We start from the raw sequence: 27183 nt of genomic DNA on the forward strand, positions 1-27183 counted from the left end.
ACATTTCATATCAATCAGGGTGGCTAAAAGCAAGAGATACAGATAACATCCTCTATCTCTAACAAGTATTGAGGACATGAAGAAACAGGAGCCCTCATATTGCTGGTAGGAATGTAAAATGGTGCAGCTACTTTGGAAAAGTTTGGCAGGCTCTCAAAAAATTAGACAGGGAATTACCATATGACCCAGCAAGTCCACTCCTGGGTAACTATTCGAGAGAAATTCAAATATGTGTCCACACAAAGACTTTTCCACAAATATTCATAGTAGTGTTGCTTATAATAGCCAGAAAGTTAAAACAATCCAAATATCCATCAACTGATGAATGAATAAAGTGCAGTATAGCAATACAATAGAATATTATTTGGCAATATAAAACGAATGAAGTAGTAATACATGCTATACAACCTGGATGAATCTGAAAAATGATGGTAAGGGAAAGAAGGCCACATACTGCATGATTCCACTTCTCTGAAAAGTCCTGAACAGACAAATCTACATAGACAAAAAATAGATTAGTGGCTGTCTAGGATTGGGGAGGCGGAGAGGGAAATGAGGAGTGACTGCTAATTGACGAGAGATTTGGGGGTGATGGAGATGTTCTAAAATTAGATTGTTGCGATGGTTGTACTGTAAACACACCAAATATACTGAAAACACTTGAGGTACACACTTAAAACAGGTGAATTTTATGGTATGTGAATTATATCTCAATAAAGCTTTAAAAAAATGTCAATACGCATTTTCAAGAACGTCAGTATGAGCACGCATTTCTTTATTTTAGCTTTCCCACCTCACAAACCACCGCCCACACAAATGAGGCCGTCCACAGTTGCGATCATTCTGTTTCCATTGTATATGAGGACTCAGTGTTGGTCAGCCCCTGCAGCACATTTAGTTTGCTGAACTAAAAGATTTCCGTTCAGTAAACTAAGTCTAAATTTCTTTTTTTAAACCAGAAAGGTGTTTTTTCTTTTTGAGAAGGAGTCTCGCTCTGTTGCCCAGGCTGGAGTGCAATGACTTGATCTCAGCTCACTGCAACCTGCGCCTCCCGGGTTCAAGCGATTCTCCTGCCTCAGCCTCTTGAGTAGCTGAAACTATAGGCGCGCACCACCACGCCCGGCTAATTTTTGTATTTTTAGTAGAGACCAGGTTTCACCATGTTGGCCAGGCTGGTCTCGAACTCTTGACCTCAGGTGATCTGCCCGCCTCGGCCTCTCAAAGTGCTGGGATTACAGTCGTGAGCCACCGCGCCCGGCCTCAGAAGTTTTTAAAGGGCTTTGAAGAGAGGGAGGAATGGCAGAGGCGTCTTTTCCCATAAAGTGGCCACAGTTCTGCATACGGCGCTCCCCGCCTGCACAAATCCGGACTAGGAGGGCCGCTCTCACCCGGCGCGAGCTAGCGACGGCCCCGCGGGAACAGCGACCCCTTTCCCCCTTCCATCGGGACGAGGGCGTTTTCCATGGCTGCCTGCCGACGCCTCTCCCTCCCTCCCAACCCTCGCCTGGCAGCCCGGGACCTGGGGCCGACAAGCCATACCTCGTCTCGCGGGCCACGCGCGTCCACCTGCGATCGCGACGCCCAGCCTTCGCGCCTTCTCCCTCCGCGCTCCGCCCCCTCAGACCCTGGGGGCACGGGGCGGGGCTTGCCAGCAGCCAATCCCCGGCGGCCACGGCGGGAAGAGCCTCGCGGAGCCCAGGACCGTGTGCCATCGAAGAGTAACGGAACTAGCGCAGAAGCTGGCGACCGTTGTCCCTGCACCCGGACCTCGGCCCGCAACCTCTGCCCTACCGCCAAAAATAACGTTTGCAGAAAGAGTGGAGCGGAGTGGGTGGGCGAGGGGCGCCTGGCGCTGTGCGGGACAAGGGGCTTCCTTCCTGGGGGTGAGGGGCGCACGTGACACTCCTGGGCGCGTGTGAAGGCAGCGCCCGGCCGAGACCCGCTCCGTTCAGACGCGGGCTGTCGGCGGCAGTAGGGGGCTCTCTGCTCAGTGGGGCGCGGCCGATCCGCACGTGCGGCCGCCGCCCCTTTCTCCCGAGCTCGCAGCCCGGGACCCGCCTCTGCCATGGCGCTCACCCCGCCGCCCCCAGCTCTGGGCAGGAGGTGGCGGAGCTGGGAGGCGCCAGCCGCGGAGGGGAGGGGCGCGCGGCGTTGATGGGCCGCCCGCCGTCCGTCCACCGTCTGTCGCGGCGCCGGGGACACTCCCGCCGCCTCCGCTCGGTCCTCTCTGGTCCCTGGGAGCGTGGGCTGGGCCGCAGGGGGCTTCCGTGGGCCTGGCCTCTCCCACCGCGGGAGGAAAGAGCAGGGGGAAGCCCCCAGCGCCCGCCTCCTCCGAGAGAGCCACGGTGTCCTCGGGCCGGGCAGGCGTTGAAGACGAGCCCGGGCGGGGCCCCCCGCGCGTCGTGCCTGTCGCCTGCCGTGTCCGGAGCAGAGGCTAGCGCCCGCCCGCTCGGCGCCCCGAGCCGTAAGAACCCCACCCTGCCGGGCGTGGGCGACGGCCGGCCGGGGGCGAGCGGAGCAGCCGTCGCGGGGCCTCGCCGCGGCCTCCAGCGCCCCAGTCACGGGGAATGCAGTGGCCCCCGACCCCTGGCGCCTCTGCGTGTCTAGGCTGGGCCTCCTCGCTCGCCTGCTCCACGGCCGCGACGCTCGTGGGCCGAGCCTGCCGGAGCCCCCTCATGGCGGCCAAGTGGTTCAAGGAGTTCCCCCTGAACCTGAAGACCGTGTCGGAGCGGGCCAAGCCCGGGGGCGGCGGCGGCAAACTGCGCAAGAACTCGGAGGCGGGCGGCGCTGGGCCGGGTCCTGGCAAGGGCCGCAAGAACTCGGCGGCCGAGCTGGGGAGCGGCAGGGCCGGCGTCGGCCCCAAGGACAGCCGGCTGTCCCGCGACAGCCTGCAAGGTCTGATTCAGGCCGCCGCGGGCAAGGGCCGCAAAAACTCCCGGGCCATGGAGGAGGAGCCCCACCGGGGTGCGACCAAGAGCTCGGGCTGCAGCACCTACATCAACAGGCTCATCAAGGTGGACACTCAGGAGAAGAACGGGAAGAGCAACTACCCCAGCAGCAGTAGCTCCAGCTCCAGCTCCTCTTCCTCCGCGTCCTCTTCCCCTTCCTCCCTGGGGCCCGAGCTGGACAAGGGCAAGATTATTAAGCAGCAAGACACGGTGAGAATACAGCCTCCCTTGGACCACCTCTCAGTCGGAGGGGAGCCCTGGGCACCTGCTAAGCCCTAGGCTTCTCTAGACCTAAGAGGCAGTGAGGATAGGTTTCCTAAGGTCCTTTCTCCCGCCACCATTTGGGAACTCCTAAGTGACCATTTAAAATTCTTAGACTGTTTTTTAATTCTTGAAAAATTCTTATTCTAGAGGTGGGGAGCTTTGCAGAAATGTACTAGCCATTAAATTTTGTTAGCAGTTTAGAAGAGTCGTTGAATGAGATATTCCTGTTTGGTTACATTTGACCCGTTTATAGATGTGGCTCATTTTAATTTTGATATTCAGGGGAATTGCAAAGCTAGACTTGTGTATGACTTTTATGCCTCTTGAGCATAAAGAATGATAACCTCTCAAGTGTATAGGTATGCATTTCAAAGCTTCAGGAAATGAGTTGATCAACAGTCTTCTCCACTGATTTGGAAGTTCCATCATTTTCTGCAGTTCCACCGAGTAAAGGGCTCCTCGGAGCTTCAGCAAATCTCCAAGACTGCTGCCCTTTCATTCATTCCATGGGCATTTGTTGTGCAGCAGCCATATGAGAAAAGGGGCACAGGGCATTAAGGGCTGTGGAGGATACAGAATATGACAAGGAAATGCTCTCAAGGAAATTACAGATGAGAAGAGAGGGTGTTTCCTGCGACGGACACACTGGAGGTTTTATGGGTGCTGTCCAATGTGGAAAAGTTAAGAAAAGGTGTGTGAACATAGGAAGGGACTCCCTCCATTCTTGCTGAGATGAGTTGGTCTGATCTGGTTGTTATTATCTTCTCTCCGATGTGAAAGGGGGAGAGAGAAGAGCTCAAATCGAGATTTCAGACTCTGGTCCAGGCAATCACTTCCTAACATGGGAGCTTTAATTTTCTCTTGTCCAGGCTTCAAACATGCTACCTCCCTGGTTGAAGTCAAGAGCCCATAATACATGCTATGTGTTGTCTGCATTGGGCACTTCTGTTCATTCTTCCATTCATTTTTTCATGCTGTAAATACGGCATGCCCACCCTGAGCCAGGCACTGAGTGGAGAGCTGTGTAAAGATGGACTGGGACCCAGCTCATATGTTATTCAGTGGTCCACCTGACTGTGTGACTAGATCACAAGCACCTTGAAGCCAAGGGCTCACTGTATCTTGCAACTGTGGTACACATGGTGGGTAGTCAAAAATGGATTAAGTGAATGGCAGTCGCAGTCACAGTCCCTTGCAGTGGTTGTCTGGTTATTTTTGTGGTTGTCACTTCTGGATGTCTGAGGTTTCTGAGGCTATTTCCAGGCTGTTTCCTCCTCTTCTGTTCTCCTCATGTATCTGAATTCTCACCAACTCCAGTGTTACTTCTAAAGTCTTTGGATAATGTAACGGAGGTTGTGGAGCAAGGCCTGGAGCTTCCTCCCTGAGAAGGGTCCCCTAACCTCTGGTGTTGTCACCCATATTGTCACATACCACCTCCTCAGGTGCCTTCTATTTTTGGAAAGACAGATGCTTTCTGACACAAAATAGGGGATCCCAGATAGGGATCAAAACCCTATCTGGTCTGTAGCCTGTGACAGTCAGTTCGCCTGTGAATTACTGAACGTAGAACACCTACAATACTGTTTAGTACTGACCTACTTCTCATCTATGAAGCCTGTGTCTTTGGAGCTGTGATCCACTCCTTGAGGACAGGAAGCATGTCTTGGGTTTATTTTGACTCTCTCACAGTGCCTAGCCAGTACTGGTAGATGACTGACTGACTCATTATGACTGTACTGCTCAGCTGATTGGAGTTTAAAAAACTCAATTCATAAAGGGTATGTGGTAAAGCCACATACCCTTTATGCTGTAAAGCCACAGGTACCCTTCACTCCCCACATCCACCCCTGCCACCTTCTAACCCAGAAAATGTTTTATTGCTTGGAGAAATAAAGGGAAGTATAAAGAGCCTTGGGGATAAGTGAAAGAGTTTAGATGAGTTGTTGCAAATCAACTATACAACCAAAAAAACACAGGTGTTTGTCTAACTGGGACACATGATCAAGTGCAAAAGCTATCTGGAACTGTTTATAGAGATTTTGACCTCTTTGGATGTGCAGGAGATGTCAGTAGCCATTTTGATACCATTGCCATTTTGGTATATTGTGGCCCTTAGCAACTGTCCTCTCTTGTTCTTTTACAGGTCATCATTTTAGAAGACTATGCTGACCCTTATGATGCCAAACGGACAAAGGGTCAAAGGGATGCAGAGAGAGTCGGAGAGAACGACGGTTACATGGAACCATATGATGCACAGCAAATGATAACAGGTTTGTAAGCAGGCTCTGCAGAATAGAGACTGAAATCTCACACTCAGTGAGTGTTGTGATATAGTAACCGGTGTCTGTTGGGGAAGAGGGATAAAGCAATTTAACCAGATCCTGCTGACTTGAAGAAACAGAAATTAGACCCCAAACTAATGTTGGACTATCTAGGTAATTTCCTGTATGATTTAGTATCCTTCAGAGTTTTAGAATTTACAGGAGTCTTCAAAGTTTTTCTAGTTCTATGCAAGATGACATTTATGAGTGCAGATCTGCTCAGAATATGATGTTCAATTTTAACATGATTATATACATTTTGGGGCCACTTTCAGATGCTTTAACATTCATAATGGGAGTCATACATCTTACCAAGAAGCAAATATATACTTAAGGAATTTTAATCTATTAAAAAATATAAGCATTGCGAGGCGCAGTGGCTCATGCCTATAATCCCAGCACTTTGGGAGAGAGGCGGGCAGATCACATGAGGCCAGGAGTTTGAGACCAGCCTGGCCAACATAGTGAAACTCCATCTCTACTAAAAATACAAAAATTAGCCAGGTGTGGTGGTGCACACCTGTAATCCCAGCTATTTGGGAAGCTGAGGCACGAGAATCACTTGAACTAGGAAGGAGGAGGTTGCAACAAGCCAAGATTGCACCTCTGCACTCCAGCCTGGGCAACAAAGCAAGACCCTGTCTCAAAAAGAAAAAAAAAAAAGGCCAGGCGCGGTGGCTCACACCTATAATCCCAGCACTTTGAGAGGTCGAGGTGGGCGGATCACCTGAGGTCGGGAGTTCAAGACCAGCCTGACCAACATAGAGAAACCCTGTCTTTACTAAAAAAAAAAAAAAAAAAACAAATTAGCCAGGCATGGGACGCACGCCTGTAATCCTAGCTACTCAGGAGGCTGAGGTAGGAAGGAGAATTGCTTGAACCTCAGAGGCGGAGGTTGCAGTGAGCCAAGATTGTGCCATTGCACTGCAGCCTGGGCAACAAGAGTGAAACTCCATCTCAAACAAAAAACAAACAAAAACTGCAAACATGATGTGATTCTGTATTTTGTAGTAGAAGACTTTCTCAACAAGTTCTACAATATTGGAGCCAAAAATTTAATTACTAAGCAGTAATTATCAATTACTGCTGGCCGGGTACAGTGGCTCACACCTGTAATCCCAACACTTTGAGAGGCCTAGGTGGGCAGATCACCTGAGGTCGGGAGTTCAAGATCAGCCTGACCAACATGGAGAAACCCCGTCTCTACTAAAAATATAAAAAATTAGCCGGGCATGGTGGTGCATGCCTGTAATTCCAGCTGCTCGGGAGGCTGAGGCAGGGGAATCGCTTGAACTCGGGAGGCAGAGGTTGCGGTGAGCCAAGATCATGCCATTGCACTCCAGCCTGGCCAACAAGAGGGAAACTCTGTCTCGAAAAAATAAAAAAAAAAAAAGAAGAAAAAAATCATTGCCATAAACCAAGCCATTCAAGGCAAACCACCTAAAACCAAAGACTAATCTTGTGACTTTTCAAGTCAGAACAATTCCAGTTTGTGAGCTAAGCAGTCACTTTGTCATTCTTAGTGTCAAACTTTTCCCTTTTAGTCATAATTCTCTTAAGTTGATGTAAATGATACTTAAATAAAAATAATATAGATTTATTTGTGAACTTTATGTATTCACCTAGTTTTCCTTAAACAGTCTTCCATCCATAATGAGAAATGTAATTGCTGAGTGCTGACTCAAGGGAGCCTTATTTGAATCTTGTGGGTTTCATGCCTGGGAGGAGTAACTGGTCCCTCATGAAAGACTTTGTCTCTTCTGTTTAGAACAGATTGAAGAGCTGTCAAGCTCAGGTTCTGTAAGTATAGTCTCAGAAGAGTTGAGCAGAGAGTAGCGGCAGCACACTGGAAGGGCCAAGACAGTCTTCAGAATGAAAACGAGCTGGAACAGGAAAGCCTGGCTCCGCTTCCTGCTTCTCTGCTTACAGAGATAAGGCCCTCCGTGTGGGGAGGGTGTACCCTGGCCAGGCTGTGACCCTGAAGGTCACTGGACTGTGACCCCTAATGAAATCTGTGAATGAAAGGAAGTGAAAATGAACTGTCAGAGTTTTAAAAAACATCAGAGCCTTGAAAGGAATAGGGAAAAAGATTTACTTTTACATAAAATTGAGGAAAAGGATTTTCTTAAAAAAAAAAAAAAAGTTTTATGCTTAATTGTGATTCACCTTTCTTTGTCCTTGGGTTTTTATTCTTATATTTCTCTTTAACCAAAGTAGGTAGTGTTTATACTGTACATCTGTTTATTTAGAGAGCTGCACTGATAAGAGGGAATGTGCTGTGATTTTATAAAAATGAATATAATTTTGGGGTTTTTTTTGTTTGTTTTTTTCACGTAATTCCCACAAGAGCTCTGTAAGCTAGGGGACTACAGTGCTGTCCCCCTTGTGACAGGGTGACAAAAAACAAGATCAAAGGGATTTGGGCTTGCCTGTGTTAAGGAGACGTTTTAAGAGACAGAGCAGGAATTAGCACCCGGATCTCCCACTCCACATTGAGTGGTCTGCCCCTGACACCACATGGCGTTCAGGACACACTTGAAATGCTGTATGCAAAACCACTGTAAACTTCACCCGTAAGTAAACTTCACCTTTCCACTCAACCAAGAATATTATCTTCAAAAGTCAAAATTGTCCAACATGGAATAAATGTAATAATAATCACTAGCATTTAATATTTGAGTGTGTTTTAAGTTCCATGCTCTGTTTTAAACAACTTCTGAAAATAAATTCATTTAGGAATACAAAATTAATATATTCAGTTGGCAAATAAATTCAAATTTATTAAAAATTCAAATTACTAACTTTACAATCTAGTGATCTAAGTATACTTTGCTCTTAACTTTAAAAAAGTTGTATTCGTGGATTTTAAAGTTTCTTCATTTAGAATATATATCACAAAGCACCTTCTCAATCAGTGTAGAGACTCTACCTGTTATTCTACCGATAGGTTACAAGCTGGACAGAATAACAGGAAGTGAGTTTATCGGAAGCTAGAAATAAAAGATTTGCTGCTGGGCTTTTGTTTTTTGTTTTTTAAACCTTTTACTTTTTTATTCAGTTTGATCCTTGTGTACCTGATTGTCAAATCCAAGTTCGGAAATTTCCCGTCTTTCTTGAGAAATGATAAGAGTTTTTTTTACTTGTTTCAGCATTTCTGAAGATGGAAAGGATTTTAATGAACACAACTGAACTGTGGAGTGGTTAAATCTGTGTTGCCATTCTCTGCATTGCCTTTTTTCTACCGGTGAAATGGGAATTACAGGCCTGGTTTTAACAATATCTTGGGCGTGTAGAATACTGCCCATATGTTGTTTTAGAATACCCAACAAATATTTCTTGGGGGTTTATTTATTATGTACTAGGCCCTGTCCTGAGCTCTGGGCATACAGGAAACAAGACCCACATGATTTCTGCCCTTGGACCTCACAGCCTAAGGGGGAAACAGACCTAACACCAGCAAAGAAGATAAGTCATTGAAAAGCATGATAAGTGCCATGAAGTTGAGAATAGGAGCCAGCATCTACCTCAGGGGCAAAGGAAGCTGAGAGAAGCCCATGGCTTTCCTGTGGCCAAATCGCTATAGGACCCAGGCTTCCTGGGTCCCCCCAAAACTTTGCTCTTAACTTTTAAAAGTTAAGAATTTATGAATTTATGAGTAAATTATCACTGAGATTTATCCAAAGGATTGTTCATAAAAAGATATTACTGAATACAAGGCAATGTTAATATAAACCTCTGTTGTTTTTCTGCTAAATTCACAGGAATGTTTTAACTAAATATTCTAGCTAAAATATTTAGCTAAATATTTGGCAGAAATATTCTACATAATCTAGCATTAGGAGTTTTAGCCACTGCTTTGGAACGTTAGCATCGGACAGGTCTTTAAAAGTTCCCATTGGCTAGTTAGCATGAGGATTCTTTCTGCAGTTGACGTCATACAGCTGTAAACTGAGAGCTTACTAGGTACCAGCCTGGCCAAATTACCTCACTAAATCTTGCAACAACCCTGTAAAGTGTTTTGTTTGTTTTTTTTTTTTTGAGACGGAGTCTCGCTGTGTCACCCAGGCTGGAGTGCAGTCGTGCAATCTCAGCTCACTGCAATCTCTACCTCCCGGATTCAAGTGATTCTCCTGCCTCAGCCTCCCAAGTAGCTGGGATTACAGGCACCTGCCACCACACCTGGCTAATTTTTGTATTTTTAGTAGAGACAGGGTTTCACCATGTTGGTCAGACTGGTCTCGAACTCCTGGCCTCAAGTGATCCTCCTACCTCGGCCTCCCAAAATGCTGGGATTGCCAGCCACAAAGTGAGCCACCATGCAAGTGGATTTCTTTATACAGCTGAGGAAACCTAGGTTCAGAAAGATTAAATAATTTGTCCAAATTACACAACTGAAAATACCGTGTCATTCAGCAAGCTGTGGTTTTAGCTTTTGAGCTCCAGTCAAAGATTATTTTTAAAATTTTATTTTTACTTCCAAATGATTTTGTTGGTTTGTTTAAATAGTCAGATCTAAAAGAGAACCTCACTGTTCGCGTCTCCATTTAAAAAAAAAAAAAAAAACTATTGTCTCCATCTGGCCAGGCCCAGTGGCTCATGCCTGTAATCCTAGCACTCTGGGAGGCCAAGGTGGGAGGATCCGTTGAGGCCAGGAGTTCAAGGCCAACCTTGCCAACATAGTGAGACCCCATCTCTAAAAAAAAAAACAAACTATTATGTCCATCTTTGCGTATGATTTAAACAGAAAAAACCTATTATGAAAAAAAGTGCAAATGAAGACTGGTTTTGATTTAATTTGTCTTTATTCTCCTTGCTAAATTTCAGGGTTTCTGAATTGTACCTGCTTTTGTTCAGATGTTTAGATTTATTCAATAAGAAAACATTAAAGTAATTTTAAAAGCTTGAGCACTGATCAAAGATGTGAGTAAAAAATTGCCGAACAGCCCTGTTTCTGATTCCAGGAGGAAAATAGAGTCTTAAGAGGCTCCAAGTTTAATGTTTTGGAAACATGAAGTGGGTTAAAATGGATTAGGGGAAAAAGCACATTATTTGGAAATTGGAATTAACATTTTACATGAAATCATTTGAGCATAAAGCATGGACTCTGGAGTTGGTAATAATTGGCCTCACCATAACTACTGCATGACTGTGGCTTCCGTGTATTCACCTGTGAAAATGGGGTAACACATCTGTCACTGCCTTAGTGAGACATCAGTGAGATTCTGGGCATAATACACCTAGCAGGTGTATACCTAGTCAATACAGCCATGAGTTAGACACTCCAGAGACAATTCTATTTCCAGAGAGCATTCTGGACCATATAGGGCAATACTTATTGCTAACTACAATTAATTTAGTAAAAGAAAATCTTAGTCTTCTGCTAAGACTTTCTTGTTTTTGTGTTTTCATGTGAATGGCATAATTACCTGCAGCGAGTTGGGGATTGAGAAGGGAAAATTTTTGGCCCCTATAATGTTTCACACCAACCAACTGAGTGTTTTTAGTAGGTGCAGGTCAGCCGTGAGCTTCAGCCCCAGGCTGCAAATGAGTGTTTATCTGCTGCCGGTCCCCTGCATTCTGTTGTCTCCTGTGGTAAATGGCCTCTATCGGCAGCCAGGGTGTAGCTTCCTCTTGCCATTTCCTCCTTCTCAGGCTCGTTTCCTCTTGGAGCCAGCTCTGCACGTCAGGGGCTATTCTCCCTGCAGGAAGGGTCGGCTTGCAGCCCCACGATTGTTTCTGTTTCTATGGCGCCTCAGGTTTGGGGGCAGCCAGGTGTTGGAATGGACTGGAAGGTTACTCCCCTTGAAGGGGTGGTGGTGGTGGGGAGGGGAGGCCTGTGCTCAAGCCCTTTCTTCCCCTAATTAAACATTGTTTCAAAAGATGATGGCAGTTTGCAGATTTTGCCTAATCCCAGGACCCTGCAAGAAAGCATTCTCAACTCTATGCTTTGTGTATCTCCCAGAACTCTAAGTGTGGGGAGACTGTCTCAATAGAAGGACCTCATTGCAAAAGTAAAAACTCAAACGCATGTGTAATAAGAACTCAAGATTCTAATCACTATACATCATTTTATTTTATTTTATTTTATTTTAGGGGAGGTGAGCTGGAAGGCCCGGTGGGAACACTGCCCGTCCACCCTGTACATCATTTTAATCCAAATGTATTGAAATGTCCTTGTGAGCAGGGCTCCTTCTGTCTTAAGGTTGGAATCACCTCTTTTTCCTTTTAGTTTAGCTGGGGCAGAATTGCAGCGAGGACCTTGGGAAAGGGTTTCCCCAGCCTGTGCCAGATGGTCTCAACTGAGTGTAAACGATGATTAGAAACCTAAAAATTCTATTCTATATTCATCCTTTGAACTCCTTTGTGTTTTCTGCTTCCCTTTTCTTAGTTCTTTGGAAAAGTTCCTTTTAAAAAAATTACAGCCTTGTCTTAATTGAACCAAGAACAGAGTATGTTTTTGTTTACATAGCTCTGTTTAGAGTAAGCAATGAAGAAGAAAAGCTGTAGGATTGAGAGTCCAGGGACTCAGGAGATGCAGCTCTGACCTCAGACAACCCCAGATACCTGGCCTGGCCTGGGGGTGGGGGCCAAGGACAGTTCTTCCGACTCTACGTTCTGATGTGGAAGTTGTAGACACAGGCAGTACCTTTCTCCTCAGGATGGGGCTAGCAATGACAGATAGGCTCTGGAGCACAAGGAACCAAGATGGAGACTGTGGGCACCTGGGAGGTGTGGAAGTGGTTCTCAGGTTTAGCTGCTCTTTAGAATCATTAGCTGCTCTTTAGAATCACCTGGGGGATTTTTACACTCTGACTCCCACACTGCACCCCAGACTAATCCAATCCAAATCTCTGGTGGTTAAAGCAGTGTGTGTTAAAGCCCGCGGGTGATTTCAGTGAGCTGTCCCTGCACAGAATTTGAGACAGCTGCTGACAGCCCCTAGTCAGCAGAGAACTATAACCTCAGCCTATACCTAAGTTTTGCACTTTTGAATTTGGTGTCCTGATTTTAATAACGTTTCCCTTATTTGTTGCCCTCTTTTTGTTATAGAGGTCTTAATGAGTCAGTGGCATTTCTCCACGGACCATCCCCACACCTGTTTTGAAGTTACAGATAGAAAGTTTTTCCACCCATTGTGTCTGTGGCCCTGCAGTCTCCTGAGCCTCTTCCTCTTCACCTGACCTCTCAGCCTTCTTTGCTGGCACCTCCTTCCAGCCACCCTTAACTGAAGGAGTCCCAGATTCTGCCTTTGATCCTCTCTTGTTTTCAATCTGCCGTCCTTTTCTCTTGTGATTGCTTTCATTCTCACAGTATTCACAACGATCCATTTGTTAACCCCTTGACATATTCCTCCAGATCCACACTGTCACTTCCCTGGAGACGTTCTAGCGTTCCCTCCCCTCCCTCTCTCCTCCCATCCATCCATCCAATCATTATTTAGCACAACGATATGTCCTACAGTAATAAACAAGATATGGTGGTCTCTGCCCTGGCAGACTCCATCAAATTGAAAATACAGACGCATCAACATATAAATGGATGCAATGGGAGAAGAGCAGGGTGAGAGTGGGTTGGTCCAGCCGTGGCACCTGATTAACTCTGTGGGGCATCAGAGAAGAAGGTGGGCAGGAAAGGCTTCTCCGGAGAGGAGAAGATGCTGAGTTAGATTGTAAAGGATTGCAAGATCGCCAGGATACCGGTGGGCTCAAGACAGTATAGTATGCAGGGAACTGCAGAAGGTCCACTTGGTCAGAGCAAACAGTTGGATTATGGGGAGATGAGGCAGGGTAGTGTTGAGAAATTGGGGACAAAGACAGTGACCTTCTCGTGTAAGCCTCCCATGCCGTTCTGAGTGTTCTTCACTTCTTAAGCAGACAGTCGGGAGCTTATGAGGTGTTAAGAGATGAGATATCTGCACATAGAAAGTTCCTCTTTGACTATGACCAAGTAGAGGATGGCTTGAAGGCTTCCTGATGGGCATTTAGAAGAGCCACAAAATGACGTTTCTGTTGGTCTATAATATAGACTCTATATCACCAGCTCTGGTTGTCCAGACTCCAGCCATCTCTAACTCTACCTGGCAAGGCTCCTTGACCCCAGGCTGCTCACCACCCTGTACTGCTAGTTTCTTTCACTGTGGCTGGTTGGCTGGTTAGCTAGCTAGTGGTTGGTTGGTTTGCATATGGTTTTTTCCATCTATTTTTATGCCCCATTTCAGACTATACCTTTCTGATTTACTCTATCCTGTACACCATGGTTAGAGTTATCTTCCGGTGAAACACAAATATAATTGTTATTCCCTACTAAAATAAATAAATAAATAAATAACCTTATAATGGTTTTGTTTTACATGCACAACCATCTAAACTTTGTGTTGTTACTTTTAAAACGTCTACACCTTGGCACCTGGCTTGCCTATGCTTCCAGCTGCTTCTCCCATTACCCATTGCCTCTCTCCTTTGTGGCCTTCTGGCCTTTAGACTCATCTCTCAGCTCCCCATTATGGAACAAGCCCTCTATCGTTCCCACCTCCATATCTTCACTCATGCAGCTTCCTCCACTGGAAATGACCTTCTCTATCAAAGTCAACTCATCTTCCATTTCTCTTCCACTTGGAGTCAATCCAAGTGTAGTGGCTAAGAGTATAGCTTCTAGAGTCCAACTTCCTGCTTGTGAATCCAGGCTTTGGCACTTACTGGTTTAGACAATTTCCTTAAACTCTTTGTGCTTCAGTTTTCTCTTCTGTAATAATGGGGAAATAATGATATCCCATAATCTTAGAGTGATTGTGAAAGTTACTAGACACTTAGAATAGTGCTTCACACATGGTAAGCCATCGATAAATGTTAGCTGCTGAGTTGTTATTATTGGTTTTCCCTATAACACTTCTTTTACTTTGATTTATCCTGGAGTTATTAGCCCAATACATATTATTTGTGAATGTGTCTGGCTTCCCCCAGTTTATTGAAACTGCATAGGAGTCAAGAACTCTGACTAATGCACATAAATGCTTTCCCTCAGTATATATGCAGCAATGCTTTGAATATCCAGACAGTCCCTGACTTACTGTGGTTTGGCTTACGATTTTCAACTTTTACAGTGGTGCAAAAGTGATATGCATTCAGTAGAAATTGTACTTCGAGTCACATACAACCATTCTGGTTTTTACTTTCAGCATTCAGTAGATTACATGAGATGTTCAAAACTTTATTACAAAATGGGCTTTGTGTCAGATGATCGTGTCCAGCTGTGGGCTAATGTGTTCGTTTAAGGTGGGCTAGGCTAAACCATGATACTGAGTAGGTTAGATGTATTAAATGCATTTTTGACTTGCAGTGGATTTTATTACAGTTCTTTTATCTGGGCTTCCTGACAAGATGTAAAAACTTTGAAGGTGAGCTATACTCAGAGCAGACACCAGAACCTGGAAATGAAGCAGGTTACCCTGAGGCCACTACTTAAAAACTGCAAGTGGCACCCCGGAGGTGTGCTTGTCTTCAGATGTAATCTCCCATCTTAAATGTGGATCCCATTATCTGACTCAGGCAACTGGAGGGAAGAAGTTGTAGGCACCTTCATTTTGCTTTTGTAACACAGCTGAGAAGTAATCAACCTATCAGGGAGCAATCTTGGAGTTATCTGCCACCTTCAGCCAGAGAGACAGAGGTACTGAGGTAATTGGGTTAATGACCAGGCTTTTATGGCATCTTTACTTTCAAGACATTGTGTATGGTGTGTGTTTTTCAGAAATTAGACGACGGGGTTCCAAAGATCCCCTGGTGAAGGCTCTCCAGCTGCTTGACAGTCCCTGTGAACCCGCAGACGGTGGCCTGAAGTCAGAGACCTTGGCCAAAAGACGGAGTTCCAAGGACCTCTTGGGGAAGCCGCCACAGCTGTACGACACTCCCTACGAGCCTGCAGAAGGGGGGCCCAGGGCAGAGGGGAAGGCGCGGTCCCCAGACAGCCGGCTGCCCGAGAATGACGAGCGGCCCGCGGCAGAGTACGAGCAGCCATGGGAGTGGAAGAAGGAGCAGATCGTGCGGGCTCTGTCAGGTGAGGGCGCCAGGCCAGGCCCGCCCCAGTGTGACTTCAGTCTTCTGGCCACCGCATCGGCCCCACATTTGTTTTTTCCCTTGTGGGTACCTTTATATTCCTTTCTCTTAGTGTGCAACTGTTTTGGAAATGCCTGAAATGACCATTGAAAGAACACACCTGGCTGGGCACGGTGGCTTGCGCCTGTAATCCAAGTCACTTTGGGAGGGCAAGGCAGGCGGATCACTTGACCCCGGGAGTTCAAGACCAGCCTGGTCAACATGGCGAAACTCCATCTCTACTAAAAATACAAAAATGAGCTGGGCCTGGCGGTGGGCGCCTGTAATCCCAGCTACTGGGCAGCCTGAGACAGGAGAATCGCTTGAACCCAAGAGGTGGAGGTTGCAGTGAGTCGAGATTGTGCCACTGCACTTCAGCCTGGGCGACAGAGCGAGACTGTGTCTCAAGAAATAATAAGTAACTAAATACATAAATAAATTAAAATATAACCAAACCGGGCACAGTGGTTCACACCTGTAATCCCTGCACTTTGGGAGGCCAAGGCAGGCGGATCACTTGAGGTCAGGAGTTCAAGACCGGCCTGGCCAACATGGTGAAACCCTGTCTCTACTAAAAATACAAAAATTAGCTGGACATGGTGGCATACGCCTGTAGTCCCAGCTACTGAAGAGGCTGAGGCAGAAGAATAGCTTGAACCTGGGACGTGGAGGCTGCAGTGAGCCGAGATCATGCCACTGCACTCCAGCCTGGGCGACGGAGCAAGACTCTGGCTCAATAGTAATAATAATAATAATAATAAAAGAAAAGTATAACCACACCGGGTGTGGTGGCTCATGCCTGTAATCCTAGCACTTTGGGAGGCCGAGGCAGGCAGATCACGAGGTCAAGAGATGGAGACCATCCTGGCCAACATGGTGAAACACCGTCTCTACTAAAAATACAAAAAATACCTCAGTGTCGTGGCACGCACCTGTAGTCCCAGCTACAGCTCGAGAGGCTAAGACGATAATTTCTTGAACCCAGGAGGCAGAGGTTGCGGTGAGCCGAGATCTCCCCACTGAACTCCAGCCTGGGTGACAGAGCGAGACTCTGTCTCAAAAAAAAAAAAAAGTATAACCAATGTAAAGGGTGAAGGGAGAAGGTAATATATTTGATGGCAAGCATTTGAGTCAGTTTTTTCCTTTTTTTTTTTTTTGTTTTTTGAGACAAGGTCTCACTATGTCACCCAGGCTGGAGTGCGTTGGTGCGATCATGGCTCACTGCATCCTCAGCCTCCTGAGCTCAGGCAATCCTCTCAGCTCAGCCCCCCGAAGAGCTGGGACTACAGGCGTGCACCACCACTCCCGGATTATTCTTTAATTTTTTAGAGATGGGGGTCTCCCTGTGCTGCCCAGGTGGGTCTTGAACTCCTGAGCTCAAGTGATCCTCTCACCTCAGCCTCCCAAAGTGCTGGGATTACAGGCAACAGCTACCATGCCCAGCCTGGAGTCAGTTTCATTTGATTTGTCATCTCTGGTACCTGCTCATCTCTCAGTCCCGTGCCAGGTGCTGCCATTTCATCTCCTTCTGTCCAGCCTAGGTGTCATGGCATCTCAGATGTATTATTTGGTAGTCTTTGTGTTTCTGAGTTGTCTTTTCTGTTTTATTATTTCATATTAAAAACTGTTGGTTTGATTTTATAGAATGATACACATTCTTGCAAGGATTCATTGCCTGTAACTATGTTTAATCTTTTATCCTAAAAATAGCAGAACGGAGTCTCGCCCTGTCGCCAGGCTGGAGTGTAGTGGCGCAATCTTGGCTCATTGCAACCTCTGCTTCCCAGGTTCAAGTGATTCTCCTGCCTTAGCCTCCGAAGTAGCTGGGACTACAAGCACGCGCCACCACGCCCAGCTACTTTTCGTATTTTTAGTAGAGATGGGGTTTCACCAGGTTAGCCAGGATGGTCTTGATCTCTTGACCTTGTGATCTGCCTGCCTTGGCCTCCCAAAGTGCTGGGATTACAGGCATGAGCCACCGTGCCCGGCCACGAAACCACAAGTTTTTTAAAAGTCCGTGTTGAAATATATTAAAGTAGTTTCCTCTCATAATCTAAAACTGTTTTATACTGATGAATATTTTACAGAAAAGGTGTCTGTGGGATGCTAGCAGTGTGATCAGATTATCAAAGACAGCAGGAGCTCAGCTAGCCAGGGTATTTTGCAATATATTATAGTTAATGTTAAAGGGGGAAAATGCTTCTTTCCTGAGCCAAGGCAGGCAAGGAGGTTTTTTCCCTTTGAAGTTTACATGGATCACCCCAGTGGCATGTGATGTTAAATGGAGTCTTCCTTCCAGTCCAGTTTGAAGGAGCTGAGCGACCTTCCGTCAGGGAGGAGACAGTGAGGCAGCACCACCGGCAAAAGAGCTGGACCCAGAAGATCCTGAAGCCAGCCCTCTCGGACCACAGTGAGGGAGAGAAAGTGGACCCGGGCCTGCCCCTGGAGAAGCAGCCGTGAGTCTCCCCCTCAGATCCTTGTAACAGACAACAGCTGGGAGCTTACTGACAGCTTTGTATCAGGGAGCACATTGGCCCATTTCACATGATTATTTTTGTTAATGAATACTTGCCTGGATGGGGCTTTTAATGAAAACCCGTCTTCAAAGCCCAGTGCATTGTGCAAAATGGAAAGTGCACTGCATCTCAACAAGTTCATTGTAAGTCTTATTCTTCTGTAGAGAGTGAAAACTGTTCAAATGACACTAGCACCGTTAACTCACTCTTGTATGATTGATAGGCTTTGTGATCCGGGATCACCCAGATCTGCATTTTGTCTGTTCTGAATGTGAAGCAGGATCTAGTTCAGGCTGTTGCGTCTCTGCCAGAAGTTCATTTCAATCAACGCTTTGTGGAACGATGCCCAGTCTGGATTTGTATTTTGACACTCACGGTGCCTTCCCCTCTTCCACCCCCATTTTTCAGCTGGTATCATGGTGCCATCAGCCGTGCTGAGGCTGAGAGTCGACTACAGCCCTGCAAAGAAGCCGGTTACCTGGTTCGAAATAGTGAGTCAGGGAACAGCAGGTACTCCATTGCCCTAAAGTAAGTAAGCCCCATGGCTTTCCTCATCTCCAAGGGGAAGGAACACTGTGTGACAGTCTTCTAGTCAAAAAAAACATACTGTGAAGGTGGTTCACAGGGGTGTGCACTGCAGAAAATAACAGGCATTTGTTTGGACAATGGAACATGAGACACTTGGATGAGAATGCAAAATTGGTATTGGGTAAATGCCTCCATTATCTATTATGATAATGAAGGTCTTATTGCATTATCTTTGTGCATTAGTCAATTTCTACCTTACATTACCTAATCTGGAGCAGGCCCTCTCAGTAGATAAATAATTCCTGATGAAAAGAATTATTTCTAACAGGGTGATACAGTCATTCTTTTATTCCCTAGTATTGGGGACTTTAATAAATCAAGATCCCCCTGGTTGTCAAAATGCCAACTGCAATTTTGACACCAGTTTCTTCTGGTGAAGAAGGAAATGCTGACTTGCCTGTTGCTCCCTCTGTCTGATCGTACACTTTTGCCTGGTAGGCCTGGTGGAGCGTGTATCATGGAAATTCTCACTGCTCTGTGAGTTCAGTGGCCCTATATTGGAGGATCATTGTCAAGAGCCCTAACAGCATTTCCTTCCTGAGGAAGCTGAGCCCCTGCAGCTGAAACAATCAGGCTGGAGGAGAACAGAGTGGGGCGGGGGAGTTGAGCAATATGGCTCAGAAAATGGGATAGGCCACCAGATATACAATACCAGGAATAGCTCAACTGTGTTCCTGAAATTGGTGCTCGTGGATTAAATCTTTGAGCTTTCGGTGCCAGCTTTCATTTTATACAACCAGGAATGATCTTTCCAGATGCGAGGGGAGGAAATGATTTTTATTATTATTTTTGTGTTCTTTTTGGAAAAAAAGGGAAGAAGAACCCTTACTTATGTCCTTTTAGCTGTGGTGAGGAGGATGAGTTTTTTGGGGGTTTTTTTTTTTTTTTTTTTTTTTGAGATGGAATCTCACTCTGTCGCCTAGACTAGAGTACAGTGGCATAATCTCAGCTCACTACAACCTTCGCCTCCCGGGTTCAAGTGATTATCTTGCCTCAGCCTCCCAAGTAGCTGGGATTACAGGTGCCTGCCACCATGCTTGGCTAATTTTTTTGTATTTTTTAGTAGAGATGGGGTTTTACCATGTTGGCCAGGCTGGTCTTGAACTCCTGTCCTCAAGTGATCCGCCCACTTCGGCCTCCCACAGTGCTGGGATTACAGGCGTGAGCCACCGTGCCCAGCCGAGGATGAGTTTCTACCTCACCTTAGTAGCCTCGTGCTTGGGCGTAAGCACTGGTTTTGCAATTTGAGGGCTAGAAGGGACTTGGCATTCTTTTTAATTGTTTTCTTTGTTCCAGTACCTGATGACTCATATGTAATAAGGATAAACCACTCAAGGATTACATGCATTTAGACTGTGAAATTTCTGAGAGCACCACTAGAGTGTGGAATGCATTTCTGTGTGTGTAGAACCATTATGAGATGGATGAGAACCTATCAACCTAGTATGAATCTGGCTGCAGTTGTTTTCAGTGGGGAGGGATCCTCTGCCCACTCATTCATGTCTCCTCCTTGATTTTCATTGCAGGACTAGTCAAGGATGTGTCCACATCATAGTGGCTCAGACCAAAGACAACAAATACACACTGAATCAGACAAGCGCTGTGTTTGACAGCATCCCTGAAGTGGTACACTATTATTCCAATGAAAAGTTGCCTTTCAAAGGGGCAGAACACATGACTTTACTCTACCCAGTGCACAGCAAGCTTCACTAAGATTCAGCCACTGCAAGCCCTGGGCCTCTGGCACCTGCAAGGGCATCATCAGCACACAACCAGCATCTCAGAGGACCTGGCTGGACTAGCAACTGCTAGCAAATGGGAGTCTTCCTTGAAAAGTCAGAGAGTTGTTTTGTTTTGTTTCGTTTTGTTTGAGACGAAGTCTCGCTGTGTTGCCCAGGCTGGAGTGCAGTGGCGCGATCTTGGCTCACTGCAACATCTGACTCCTGGGTTCAAGCAATTCTCCTCCTTCAGCCTCTCAAGTAGCTGGGACTATAGGCGCGCACCACCACTCCTGGCTAATTTTTTTCTTTTGTATTTTTAGTAGAGACGGGGTTTCGCCATGTTGGTCAGGCTGGTCTCGAACTCCTGACCTCAAATGATCCACCCACCTCAGTCTCCCAGAGTGCCTGGATTACAGGCATGAGCCACCGCACCCAGCCGAGTCTTTGGTCTTAAAGTGATTCCATGACACTTTGTTTGTGACCTGTCCCTTGTTTCCTTGCTAAGTAGTTCTACAATAAGAAATCATGATTTAGCTGTTGCCTCCAGCTCTGGGGTAGGGTGCTCTTTTTATGGTGTGACCCTCAGGAAAGTTAAGTCAGGAGTTCAGGAGCATCAGAGTTCTCCAGAAATGTGCCTACTTGTTACCTGGAATACCTGGTCTCTAAACAAACCAACAAAAAACCCACGTGGCTTTTCCACATGATGGTGCAGACTGGAAGAGGATGTTATATTGGACTCATTATTGGGGAAATGAATGAGCGGGAGACAATGTGAATGAAGGGCAAGAAGGTTGTCTTTCTCCCTCAGAAGTCCTAATTCAGCTCTGGAGTTCATGGAAATCCACAACTTCAGAGCGTGACCTAAGGATTATTTTGTTGGTCAGCCTTTCCAAGAAAAGTGTGTGTTCTCTCAATCTCTGTGGATTTTCTCATTTTTTAGCAAATCAGTGAGATAAGCATAAATAGGAAGGAAGATACCCCAGGTTTATTTTATTTTATTTTATTTTTTGAGACGGAGTCTCGCTTTTTCACCCAGGCTGGAGTGCAGTGGCGCAATCTCAGCTCACTGCAAGCTCCGCCTCCCGGGTTCACGCCATTCTCCTGCCTCAGCCTCTCCGAGAAGCTGGGACTACAGGCGCCCGCCACCACGCCCGGCTAATTTTTTGTATTTTTAGTAGAGACGGGGTTTCACCGTGGTCTCGATCTCCTGACCTCGTGATCCGCCCACCTCGGCCTCCCAAAGTGCTGGGATTACAAGCATGAGCCACCGTGCCCGGCCGATACCACAGGTTTAAGAATCACCAATATCATTAGGCATTGGCATCATTGTTAGAATTCTGAATTATAGAATAAAAGGTACAACAAAGATTTCATTTCTGAATTTTAAAATTCTGGAAATTTGCAAAACTCCACAACTATTTTTTTGCTGAATTAATTACATAGAACTTCAGTGTCTTTTGTTTCATCATCGTTGGGCATTTTAGTTGCTGTGGAATAATTTTTAAATTTTGTCTCTAAAATTAGATTTGCTTTGTGTTTGTAGTAAATTTTTAAAAAATGCAACCCTGAGATCTGATTGTATGAACTGGGTCTCTAAAGCCCACAAAGATTCTCTCGTTCTGTACCAAGCAGACTGCCTTGTACTATACAAAAGTGTTTGAAAAGACCTAGAGGTTTTCTCTTAAATACCATTACTTAAGATTCATAGTATTAGGATCTTTATGATTTATCATGAGATTTTATCACCAGTTTATTTACTGTGAAAGAAACCATGGGAATGGCATATTGTGAGAAGAGTACTATGGTGAGTGGCTCCAGAATTAAAATTCAGCAGATGTGTCTGTATTCTGGAGTTGGTCATTTGGGTCTCAAAACTGCCCCAGATGCAAATGTACTGACTGTCATCAATGAAAAGTTAACCTTTGTAGCTTATAAATACACACAAAATGTTGATTTGGTTAATTTTTTAGGAAAGTATACCTTTCTAGTTACTAGTTATATTTGACTATAAGATTTAGAGGTTAGTAAATTTTTGCTTCTTTATTCAGATAATATCTCAGCTAAAAGGTTGTGTGATCTTTGAGTTTAAAAATTTAAGAGGAACTTTTCCTCACTGGAACACAATGATTTTATTAATAAATAATGTAGGCTGGGTGCGGTGACTCATGCACGTAATCCCAACAGTTTGGGAGGCTGAGGCAGGCAGATCACCTGAGGTCAGGAGTTCTGACGCCAGTCTGGCCAACATGGCGAAACCCCAACTCTACAGAAAGTACAAAAATTAGGCCAGGCACGGTGGCTCACGCCTGTAATCCCAGCACTTTGGGAGGCCCAGGTGGGCAGATCACATGAGGTCAGGAGTTTGAGACCAGCCTGGCCAACATGGTGAAACCCCGTCTCTACTAAAAATACAAAAATCAGCTGGGCACGGTGGCGGGCACCTGTAGTTCCAGCTACTTGGGAGGCTAAGGCACGAGAATCACTTGAGCCCAGGAGGTGGAGGTTGCAGTGAGCCAAGATCACGCCACTGCACTCTAGCCTGGGTGACAAGACTGAAACTCCATCTCAAAAAAAAAAAAAAGCCTGGCCTGGTGGTTGGATGCCTGTGGTTCCAGCTATTCGGGAGGCTGAGGTAGGTGGATCACCTGAGCTCAGAAGGTCAAGGCTGCAGCGAGCCGTGATCACAGCACTGCACTCCAGCCCGAGTCACAGAATGAGACCCTGTCTCAACAAGCAAACAAAAAACCAAAAGGAATTTTTTCAGATACTGATAGAATGTTTTCAGTGTGTATTGGTTCATTTACTATATCTTTAGTGTAAGATTTTAAAAGGTTTTTTCAGCATCCATTCAACAAATATTTATTATCTTTATACAAATTATTCATTGTGTTAAACTTATTTTTAGTTTAACATTCTAGAAATGAAACCTTTTTACTTAACCTTATTCTACAAAGGGAATACAGCAGTTATTTTAATTTTAATAAATGCTAAAAGCTTTATACAATTTTTCTTTGTGCACTAAATGATTTTTGGCCCATACCCAGCAACTGTGATGAATGTATAATGAAATAACATTTTGAAAACAGGCCAGATACATTAAGTATTTATTGAGCTTCTGTCATATGCCCAGTATTGTGCTGCTTCTATACTGTTTCTCTGTGACAAGTCATACTATATTCTTCATAGAATTAAAAGTAGAGCAGAGGCAGAGTTTATATATTGTCCAGTTGCTTTACAGTTGTACTGGAGGTTATAAGAAGAAACATAGTAAATTAGTGGGAAGTCGGAGGTTGGGGGGTTAGTGAGCTACTGTTTTCTTCTTGAGGTTGTGACACAAGCTGACAAAAGCCAGGGAGTTCACAGCTGTGTGGTGGCACAAAGTTCCATATGTTCTAAAAAAAATTAGGCCCAGCAGGGTGTCCCTAATGGCTTCCTTGTTAAGCCTCCCTGGCCAGCTGATCTGAAGCTCTGTGACATGGTCTCTGATCTCTGAATGCTCTGGCTTTTTGTCATTTTGTCTTGAGACAAGTATTTTCCTGTAGTCCTCATTCCTTTGAGTTATTCCATCTCCCAGGATATTCTCTGGGAGAAGAATATCTTTTAGTGAATTTGCCTTGAATTTAGCATCCATAGAGCTGTGTCAGTGTTCTTCTTAATCACACCTTCTTTAAAAAAATACTCTGCTTGGGATGACTGGACAAATTCAGTTGGTTAGTTTCAGGCCTATAAGAATAGAGAGTAAAGGACCTTTCTATTTACTTTGATACCATAGTTGTATCTCTTAGGATGGCCTGCAAACCACTGGCCTAGTGTGTATTTAAGCTAGGAATAAAATAATGGAGAAATGTTAATATGTATACAAAAAGGTAAATATTGATATACTTACTCTCTGTTGGGGGCAGAAGTGTCATTTTAAGTTATTCAAAGCACTTTCTTAAGCATTTTAGAAAGCCTTTATTCTTTGCTGTTGGAAGTCTCCGTACTTTGCAGAATTGGTATTTGTGTACTAGCCTCTGCCACAGGATGGGGAGGTGGGCAGGTAGTTGATAGGGGCAGCCAGGAGTTTTTGAGGCAGGTGGTGGGAAATTGTCCTAATTTGTTAATTGGATTATGTAACTCTGTTACTAGTCTGTTGTTCGCTGTTGTTATTGGATGCATCTTGATATTTAATTCAGAAGAATAACTGTGAGGCATTCTTCAGTTGCTGGTTAAGTGGGATTAGTTGCTGTTCTATCAGATGCCCTTTTTCAGTCAAAGGTTAGCCCTTTGTTGCTCCCTCCTTCCAGGGTCTCGGGAGTGCAGTGATGTCGATTTCATTTCCCTTCCCTGCACACCCTGGACACTCAGCAGGATTGCACTGAAACCCTTCTCAGATCTCTTGTTCATTAGTTGTCTCCTATTTTTCCATAACCAGCACTAGTTTGGCCTTATGACCTGGTTAGAATCACTCTTCTGTATTCTCATTTCCAATTTTTGTACCCCACTAACTTGGACTTAGAGAAACTTGGCCTGCTGTGCAGTGGGCCTTCTGTTCAACTTAACCTCCACCGCTGACCCTGTGTGAAGAAAGATGGTGCGTTACTGCCATCTAATGGAAAAAGAGAAAACTGCAGTTGGGAAAAACAGCTGTGCATTTAAGGTAGGGTTTTCTGAAGCGTTTCTGATACAGTCCAGAAAAGGGAAAATGATGACACAGCAGTTGCCATCTTGAAAAATGCCCTTTCCTGCGGAAAGGGTGCTTTGAAGCCTAATACAACTATCATCACAAGGTCCCTGGACTAAGGCTGGATCGTGTAATGTAGAATCTCAAATTGTATATTAATTAATATGCTGGCAACAGAATCATTGAGACAGGCATCTCATTTTGTCAAGTTCTTAGCCATTCAGTTTGTTAGGGGCTTTAATATTTTAGATATCAACTAATACATTGTTTCAACTTTTAAAAATATTTGAAGATTGTAATATAGATGCCTATCTATAGTGCCTTAGTAATTTATATCAGAAATATTTTATAAAATTTCTGGTTGTTTTGCAGTACCCAATATAGGCTTCATGCCCTCCTGAAGATGATTTCCTCTGAAATGTAACGTTAAATAAACATTATTCCAAGAAAACTACAGTGGTTTTGCTTAATTCAGTTAGCTCTGAGAATCATCTTCCTTCAGAAAAATACTGCCCATGGTAATAGCTACAGCAGAGTTTCATTTGCAGTCACCATTAATGAAATATAGAAACACCATGATGGAACATAACCAGCAGATTCTATCTTTTATTTCCTCTGTTCACACATTTAGAGTCCTTCTATTACGTTTTTCTTCCCAAGTAAAATAGTAATACAGTGACGTTTTACTCCCATTTCCTGGCCCATGTCTTCCTGAGTTGAAAGTTAGTGCACTGGTTCTCATCCCTCACTAGATAGAAGATTTGGGCTCTGCTTCTGTTTTTATCAGTTTGTTATTAATACAAATGTCCCATGCCATCTGTGGGATGCCCTAAGTCTGTTGCAAAGTTCAAAAACCTATTTAAAAAAAATTGTACCAGGTGATTTGGATACACAGCCGATGGTGGAGAAGCCCTGTTGGAAGCTCCTATTTGGAAATGCACAAATAAATTCACGTGAGGTCCTAGAAGGGCATACTGTTGAGTCTGCTATCAAAAAGTTTTCCCCTCGAAAATTCCTGCTTAGCATTGTCTCAAGTTTTTAACTTCCATTAAACATTTATATAAATTGCCACCAGGTGGAACAAGTGCCTATTGTTTTTCCCCATCTGTGTTTAAGAGAAGAGGAAGTTTGCATTAAGAAATGCTCCCACCACCCACCACCCGAGCAATTAGAACACATGTTTACAAGCACCCGGGGTTTGGGTGTTGAATGTTGGATTCTGACCCTGTGAAAGGCCAAGATGTAAGTAGTGAGAATAGACACTTTCTCCGCACCAGGTGTGCTGGTGAACAAATGCTTTTCATCATACAGCGTCTCATTTTAATCTGCCACAACTCAGCCAGGTTGGAACTTCGTTTTTCAGATGAAGACACAGGTGCTTAGAATGATGAAATAACTTGTCCTGGGTCAGTCATAGTAAGTGGTAGAGCCCAGATTGCGGCCCAGGTTATCACTCTAGAGTGGCTTTTTTTTTTCTTTTGCACTTTTTATGATTTCATTTAAAAACAAAACATAGACTGGCCGGGCGCGGTGGCTCACGCCTGTAATCCCAGCACTTTGGGAGGCCGAGGCGGGAGGATCACGAGGTCAGGTGATGGAGACCATCCTGGCTAACACAGTGAAACCCCGTCTCTACTAAAAATACAAAAAATTAGCCGGGTGAGGTGGCGGGCGCCTGTAGTCCCAGCTGCTCGGGAGGCTGAGGCAGGAGAATGGCGTGAACCCCAGGGGGCGGAGCCTGCAGTGAGCCGAGATCGCGTGCCACTGCACTCCAGCCTGGGCGACAGCGAGACTCTGTCTCAAAAAAAAAAGCATAGACTGAGCTGTGTGTTCATTTTCTTCGCTGCACAGCCTGGCCTTGGGAGTGGTGACTGATGGCCCACGGGGCTGCTCACTCCACAATGGCCTTGTGGTTCTGGAGGAAACATTGTGAGCAATCTCAGCTCAGTTTTGTTGCACGTCAGCAGCACTTCACTTCCAGCTCCTTGACCTTGTAGACCAGGAACTTCTGGAAGCCACTGGGTAGGGTGTGCTTCATTATCTTGCTACTCCCATAACTGATGCTGGCAAT

At 45.2% G+C, this 27183-nt stretch overlaps 2 protein-coding genes across 9 annotated transcripts in view; one reads left to right on the plus strand and one right to left on the minus strand.

The window, feature by feature from the left end:
• Nucleotides 1-2094, minus strand: part of TDRD10 (tudor domain containing 10) — a 43976-nt gene extending 41882 nt beyond the window's left edge. For 3 of the 8 annotated variants that reach the window (XM_058439233.1, XM_058439239.1, XM_058439232.1), the window contains exons 1-2: nucleotides 1540-1558; nucleotides 409-495 (exon numbers count right to left, since the gene is read on the minus strand). In XM_058439233.1, the coding sequence (XP_058295216.1) occupies nucleotides 409-459 (51 nt within the window). In that variant the 5' untranslated portion in view covers nucleotides 460-495; nucleotides 1540-1558. Of the gene's footprint in view, nucleotides 1-408; nucleotides 496-1388; nucleotides 1409-1539; nucleotides 1682-2076 lie in introns of those variants that run through there. The other 5 variants (XM_032154431.2, XM_058439235.1, XM_058439237.1 and 2 more) reach the window with 4 other exon arrangements.
• A 473-nt stretch (nucleotides 2095-2567) lies between these two features.
• Nucleotides 2568-23030, plus strand: SHE (Src homology 2 domain containing E). The gene is made up of 6 exons (XM_032154432.2): nucleotides 2568-3158; nucleotides 5356-5482; nucleotides 15281-15586; nucleotides 17924-18080; nucleotides 18549-18668; nucleotides 20255-23030. The coding sequence occupies exons 1-6, from the start codon at nucleotides 2568-2570 to the stop codon at nucleotides 20439-20441; spliced, it is 1488 nt and encodes a 495-aa protein (XP_032010323.1). The 3' UTR covers nucleotides 20442-23030.
• The last annotated feature ends 4153 nt before the right edge of the window (nucleotides 23031-27183 follow it).

This window comes from Hylobates moloch, unplaced genomic scaffold (assembly GCF_009828535.3).
Source record: "Hylobates moloch isolate HMO894 unplaced genomic scaffold, HMol_V3 SCAFFOLD_5, whole genome shotgun sequence".
NCBI lineage: Eukaryota > Metazoa > Chordata > Mammalia > Primates > Hylobatidae > Hylobates > Hylobates moloch.